General features: G+C 29.0%; 1 protein-coding gene and 1 non-coding gene across 2 annotated transcripts; one reads left to right on the top strand and one right to left on the bottom strand.

Moving 5' to 3' along the window:
• Positions 1-4,562: 4,562 nt before the first annotated feature.
• LOAG_10784 (hypothetical protein) lies at positions 4,563-5,586 on the bottom strand (the record flags this gene model as incomplete). The annotated part of the gene is made up of 2 exons (XM_003146308.1): positions 4,563-4,955; positions 5,533-5,586. 2 exons carry the CDS (start codon positions 5,584-5,586, stop codon positions 4,563-4,565), a joined length of 447 nt encoding a protein of 148 aa, XP_003146356.1.
• A 1,366-nt stretch (positions 5,587-6,952) lies between these two features.
• Positions 6,953-7,025, top strand: LOAG_20008. Its single transcript has one exon. It is a non-coding gene; the product is annotated as a tRNA-Lys (tRNA).
• The last annotated feature ends 896 nt before the right edge of the window (positions 7,026-7,921 follow it).

Genomic DNA, 7,921 nt, shown 5'->3' with positions numbered 1-7,921 from the left:
TATATATATATATATATATATGTGTGTGTGTGTGTGTGTGTGTGTGTGTGTGTGTGTGGTGCAATAGCCATCGATGTGATAATGCCTCGATTGTATCGCTGGTAAAAATTATGATTAAATTAAATTAACCGACTAAAATAAGAAAGACGGAAATAGGAAAGTAAAAGAAGAAAAACAATCAATAAATTTAAAAACATTGCACAAAACGAAGTATAAGTTAAGAATAAATGAAAAATGAATGTGTGACGAAAGGTTGGCAAAAGTTTGGGAGGAAGAAAGAAATGAATAAATTGAAAAAAAATTTGTTCAAATCTAGCAATTGGATGGGATGTTTCAATCAGTTTTCATATTAATTTCTCTTTCAAAACGATATCATTAATAATCTCGTCATTACTAATTGTTATTAATGAAATAAAATAGATAATCAGTTTATCACAAAGCAAAACAAAAGTAATAACATGAACGAGAAACAATAAGTACTAGAATAGAATGTTGTGATCGTTATTGTTATTGTTGTTGTTGTTGTTGTTGCTGTTGTTGTCGTTGTTGTTGTTGTTATTGTTGCTGTTGCATTCTATTGATAATATAGTAATTCATTTCACACATGGAAGAATTACTTATTTTGTTGCTAATTGCTTACCCAGCCATTTTCCCTCCCTCTCTCTTACTCTCCCTTTCTCTCCTTCCCTCTCTCTCTTTCTCTCTCTCACTTCTTCCATCCTTCCTCTGTTTCTTTCATCATGAAATTTAAAAATCGATCAGAGGAAGTGAAAATCATGGATGGGTAATTGAAAAACACATCAAAATTGACACTCCTAATTAATCCTTTTTGCATAATGTAGAAAGACATTTTCTACGCGGGGGTTTGGACGATCATAAAATTTAATGGGTTTGAGGACTAAATTTTATATTCTTTATTTGAAATATTCAACGAATAGTGAAATGTTAGCATATCATTTGTTACTTATAAACTAACTTATTGTAAAACAATTGTAAACTTGCAGTAAATATTACTGCAAAAGTATCAGTAACATGTAATTAGTTATCAAACTGAAAAATTAACAAAAAGAAAAAAGAAAAAATAAAAGTAAGGAAAGTAAATTAGTTATAATTGTTGCAGAATTTTGAATGTTTAATGGAATTTTCCAAAAGAATTGATGAAGTGTCAAAGGGAAGAAAATTTATTCGTTAATTATCTTAGAGCATAATAAATTCGATTTAATTTTAGCTATTAATTAAAACAACGGAATGCATTATGATATCATTAGTTGTAATGTTATTATATATCAAGGAATTTGTTTATTACCACATCTTCAGACATTTTTACAATTTTATATTTAATTTTAAAACAACTGAAAACAGAATAGAAACAAAAGAAATATTGGCGAAGATTAAAAACTGGAATTGTAGGATGGCATGAATAAACAGTTAATGAAATAAAAGTGAGGAAAATAAATTAAATTATCAACAAAGTTAAATTGGACGTTGAATAAAGTTGATAAACAAATTAATTGTTGAAACTACGGATTTCATACATTGATTTCATCGGAATTTCTTAATGAAAAAATCAAATTTGTTTTTGGAAAAATGAAAATATCACAAATATAAATTTAATTATCAATTCTTTTGCACTGAAAGCATTCTAAACCATAAGCGCATAGCAACAATTTGCTATTTGTGGTGTAAAATTTGAAAAGTTCTGGAATAATTTCGAAAGAGAAACTCACCACATTGTTTTTAAGGACAGCTTGTCATCCTGAGCGCAATGAGAACATTTTGCAATATGCGCTCTCTATTTCTTTCTTTCTTTCTTTCCTTTTTGTTTTTAAATTAAAAAGTGAAAAATATTAACGGGAATTTGAGCTGATATGACGTGTTTGATGTGAGTAATATGACATGCAATATGCAGCAAACATTGCTTGCAACATGCGGGAAAACGTGACATGCGTGACATGCGACGAAAACGATGTGGTGCATGCAACATGCAGAGAACACTAAGTACTTTCAGATGATTCGTGAATAAGCATGCAAAATATGCATGAATTATGATGTAATATATTGGAAAACCATCATTCTTTCTATTCAACAAGAAGGAAATGGTGATGTTCATTTCTAAGATGGTGTGAAAAAAATGTCATCAGCTGGTCATTACCATAAGGAAAAATAGGATTTGAACTAGTATTGGACATTGGTCATTGGTCACATTTGCGCACTCCAATAACAAACCACTTAGAAGAAAAATCATAGCTACTGGAATTGAAATTCATCCTTGTAAATCTACTAGTAAGAGAAAAAATTGATTTCATGTGAGCATTAACAGAAGGTTTTTGAAATGTAATAGTAAAATAGTCGCATATTAACAGCACACGTTCAAATCATTAACTTGATTAGAAAAAAAAAAGCCTATCGATTAATTTATTTTGACTATTTCTGCAAATATTTCGATTATCTCCAGTAAATATATAATTTTAATGTTCCGTAACACAGACATAATTAAGACAATATATGCATATCACTGATAATGAATTCATATCAATTAAAAGAATTTTAATTTTTTTGAAATTTTCTTTTCTTTACTGATTACAAGTAATTTTTCAAAATTTTGCAAAGAAAAAATGAAAGTTGAAAAATTAAAGAATGGATCAAACTTATCGATTGTATATTTAATTGATAAAAGAATTAATACTCCAAAAAACAGCACAAAATATTTGTTGTCCTTAGAATGACAAAAATTATTCGATCCATTGAGTAGACTAAAATAAGATATCAAATGATAATCAGCGGATATCATTTTCTGTCAAGGATTGCTGTCTTGACTGATATTTCATAAATATTGCAATTTTGTTAGTTATACTTTAAAATGATCATTTGAGAGAAGAAAGGAAGGGAAATGAAGTTTTATTAGATCGTATTTGACATATTTACAAAAGTTTGAAATGTTTCGGTGTATTGCAGAGAGGTACAAGATTATCGAAACTGCAAAAGATAAGTAGCAGAAATTGCTCAATTTAAAATTTTAAAATTGCTGAATTACTTCATAATTCTAGAATAGACCTGAATGAATTGCTTTTAGATTATTGAATTTAGTCATCGCTTTTGTTGAATTATTTATGATGAAAATGGAGGAAATTTACTATTTTGTTTTAAATTTTAACACTTGAATTTTTGTTTTATTAAATTTCAGTTTATATTTGTATTGACAATTAAGCTTTCCAATAGCACTTACCAATTAGCGATGAATGAAATTTTCATTTCTAAAATTCTTCTCTCTCAATATCAGTGAAATTTGAAATTAACATTGAAATTTATTTAATAATATTTGGATATTAATAATAACATTGCATTTAGTAAAGTCAACTTTTATAACTGCAAATGAACGATTTAAATTATTTAATACTTTTGAATGTCTGAGAATGTATAAATTGAATTCAATTCGTATTATGGTTCATCTCACATAATTTATCAGATATATATTGTACCGGTCAGTTATTTTTAACTTTATTCATATAACTTTCATCACATTGTTTAAGTTATTCATATGACATTACACTAAAATACAAAGGTCAAAATTCATCAATTTCAATTTCAACCAGTCATCGAATAATTTAGAAGGAAATTTTCAAATTGGCGAGTCAATATTTTTTAAAATTTAAAATGAAAACCATCAGATGATGCATCCTCAAAAATTCATTAACTGTGTGTGTATGTGTGTATGTGTATGTATGCATGTATGTATGTGTGAGTGTGTTTATATTTACACTATATAAAGTAATAATATATTAAAAATTTTAACAATTTTTCCAGTAATAATGTATTAACAATTTTATGTATGAAACCATTTACTATTCACTTAATTAAATTTTCCCATAGTTAAATTTCGGCGAATTTAATGAAATATCCATTGGTACTTTTTATATATGTCATTAGAGAAAAGTTTTGAAAATAGAAAATATAGTTATTAATGTCCAAATTATGCTTCAATTAGCCATTGGTAACTTGATCAACCGACAGTTTAAATGTATAATTTGTTAATTAGTAATTAATTCATTTCGATCTAAAGTGCAATTTGTATTTGGTGATATTTTGCAAGAATTGCATGGTATATTTCGAAAGTTTTAATGCATGGTCATAATAAAGTGAATAACTTTGAAATGCAAAGGACAGAAATTGATTAAGTATACGATTAATTAAATGATGTAATTAGCAAAACCAGCAAATCCTCAACAATTGTGTTCCTGAGATTAAAAATTTTGAGTACAGTAATGAAATGCATCATTATATGAAAATATTGTTAGAATTGCATGAAAACTTTCCAATTCAATAATTAAAAAGAACAAAAGAATGAAAGGATAAGGAGAGAAATGAATGTCATTGATGGAATTGTTTGTCGTCGATGAATGCCATTTTCATGTCCTAAAACAGCTAATATTTAAGTTTTTGTTACAAATACAAAACTTTTATTATGTTAGAATGATTAAAACAAAACTTTAATTCATACATGTAAAAAAATTTTAATTAATATAGAAAAAAGGAAGGAAAAAGTTAATGAAAAATTGACCAATTCATAGCGTCTCTGTCGTATTAGTCTCAGCAGCAGTAGTGGAAGAAGTCTCCGGTTTTTCTTCCTTGTGCAATTTAAGTTCCTTAGGATGATGATGATCCTCAGCCTCATCTTTGGCAGTCGTTCCATTTTGTCGTCCCTGTTCATCTTCAACAGTTGCTCGTACTTTCAGTAATTTCGGCTCACTTTTTCCATGCTCTTTGACCGCTTCATCAGCTTCAGCATGATCATGTTGATGAGTGGTACTTGCTTGCTCACTTGTCGTTTCCTTATCATGAGTACTTGCTTGGTCATTTGTCACTTGATGATCATCATGTTCGGTAACATTCACCTTCTCATCTTGCGCTTCAGCTGCGATAACTTCAAATGCTAATCCCGGATCAGTGGTTAGGTGCTGTAAATCACCATTTATGAAGTATAATCTTTTTTTTTTTTTTTTTTTTTTACAAGAAAAGATTTTGCTGATAAAGAATTTACTGCTCACATTTATTTTTAACTTTTAACGATGATATAACATGCAAAAGACATACCGCCGTGGCGAAAGTGAAATGAGAGGAAGATGAGTAGCAGTATGTATGCCATTGAAGAGTTACTTCAAGATGAAGAATTGATTCTGATAAAGATTATACTGATGTTAAAATTTATAATTGACTCATTCGAGACTAATTAGACGAAAGCGTTCGAACAAACTGATTAATTATAAAAGAAATGATTATTTACTAATCCTTTTGTGCTCAATTTCTTTACAATTAAGATATAAGGATCGAAATTCAGTTTTAAAGCTTTAATTTTGATTTCAAAAGGAAAAAGAAAAGTATGTTAAGGTTAGAACAAACGGTGTACTTCCTTTGGAGAAGATTTGGTAAAAAGAAATGTGTTGCTGGGGAGTGTTCGTGAATGGAGGTCAGCTGATAAGTGGACCATTCAACCGAATGACCCCTCGCCGTTTGTTGCAAGTGAAGGGAACTCACAGAAGGTTTTGGCAATGGCATAAGCAAAGGACATTCGGCCACTGACCGATTCATATCAGACTCCGCCTATGTCTGTACAACTGTGTAAAATATTCGATGATACATGACAATAATGCCCGCAAAATCGGCAAAAATGCCCGGGAAGTTCACAGAAGTAAACAATAATGCCCGGGATGTTCGTTGAGGCAAACAAATTATGAATGGATCTCTGTTTCTGTGTCATAATTTAGTAAATTTAAATATATTAGCCAACAAATGACACGGTATATTGTTGGAACAAAGTTTCATCAATTGAAATATTTGAATATTAAGTGATCAAAAAGTACAAATTCTTAGTAATCGATTAAAACTTCTGCAAACAAAAGCAAACAATAGTACCTGGAAAATTCACAGAGGAGAATAAAATATTTGGAAAGCTTCAATTTGTTATTTTGTTTAATGTTTCAAGCAAACATTTCAAAAAAAATGAAAATTTAGTTTTGTAAAAAGCAATTTAGAGTGCAATAATTTCAAAGTATTTAAACTGTACTCATAAATTGAATTAATTGTTCTGCACATTAATTCTCATCCTGATTACAATTATTATCATATCAAACTAAGAGCGAAACAATACACGAGTATCTTTAAGAATTTTAAATCTAATTTATCTCGCAAGCAATTCACTATTTGAAATGTGAGATTTGTATAAATTTGACGAATTCAAAATTTCAAAGTTAAAACAAAAACAGAAAGTAAAATTGGTATATATTTGTGTTATTTTAACAATTATTAAATTTTTTTACAATTTTTTTCTGAATTATCAAATTCTTCATTTTGTTTAGTTATTGGTAAATGAATTGGTTCAATTTATGGTAAATTTCATTACAAAAACCTCCTTCATTCTTTAATAAATTGGAATATTCATTTACTGGTGTGATTATCGGTTGTATTTTATCATTAACAGCAATCGTAATTGAAATATACTTCTCCATACTCATCTCATACTGTATTGTATGTCGTGCTTTACTGTTAAGTGATGGGGAAGAAAAGTTTCTGGAGCTCATATCTGGTGATCTACCAGGACACCTTTCCCTCCTTATATTAAGCTCCTTATTTATCAGACTAGGTTATTATTCATTTAGTATTTCTCTTTCCCCATTAAGCATTGGAGCTTTTGAAAGACAACGGTGTCGTTAAGTGTTAATTAAAAAAAACGTTAATAATGTTAATAACGTTAATAATAACAACGTTAATAACGTCAATAATCTTAAGTCGTGTATTGTATAAAATTGGGATTTTCTTGGTCGATCGCTCACTTGATCGATCAGTCAGTCAATCAATCGATCAATTAGTCAATCGTTTTAATGAAAAGAGAAATTTATGGTAAACTAAATTAAGTTTTAATAACAAATTTAAACTACAGTAAATGGTCCTACTAACAGCCCGGTTAGCTCAGTCGGTAGAGCACCAGACTCTTAATCTGGCTGTCGCGGGTTCGAGCCCCGCATCGGGCTGCACTTTTGCTTGCTTTATACTTTATGCTTTTATGCTTGCTTGCTTTATACAATACTACTTCTACAGTCGAACTGCTCGATATTTATTAGCAACATTTACCAGTTCTTTATCATATCCTTGTGAAGATTTAGTACGAAGTTTTGAAGAATATGGTTTAAAAAAGCCTATGCAAACAGTAATTTAATCATTTCTACGATCTATGAGAACGCTTTTGATATTAAGAAGGAAACAGAAAGGTCATCAGAATAGTTTGAGCAAAAGGATTTTATTATTGGCGATGATGGGAACTGATAAGGGTCGCTGATAAATATCGGACAGTTCAGTTGTACAGGATGATTTGATTGATTGTCGATAATGTGTAATATTTCAAGGACAATCCATATCCTTCTTGTTTTCGATAGTAGAGAAGAAATGTCATTAATTCGTTCCCATTCGGCTTTTTACATTTCAATGGTAAAATTAGCATAAGCATAAGAAAAAGAAAAAGCATCAAAGGAATGACAGCAAATTTTTTCACGACAATCTCTTAGAAGTCAATAATGAAACGATTAGAGAAATCCTATGTAATTTTCTAAAACAATTAACCTGTGTGAATAATTAATTATTAATGATAAGTGATAAAAATGCATATTTCTCTATCAATCTTATATTAAAACTGAAATTTACAACTTACTATAAATTAATTTTTAGTATCTCTTTTGAATTTTTTTGGTTTTCCAATTTTTAGGTTTTGGATGAATTATTTCTAGATTAGTAATTTTTAGGTTCCTAGGTTCATTTTTAGATAACATAAAATATGAATTATTTTTTGTTGAACAGTACTGTGATTTTCCTTCTCTTACCTTACTATTCTATGAAATTAGTCACACATGTTGTTGTGAAAGTTTGAATTGTC

The sequence above is a fragment of the Loa loa genome (assembly GCF_000183805.2).
Source record: "Loa loa unplaced genomic scaffold supercont3.13, whole genome shotgun sequence".
Lineage (NCBI taxonomy): Eukaryota > Metazoa > Nematoda > Chromadorea > Rhabditida > Onchocercidae > Loa > Loa loa.
The sequence above is the reverse complement of the archived record's forward strand: the minus strand, read 5'-3'. Positions and strand labels throughout refer to the sequence as shown.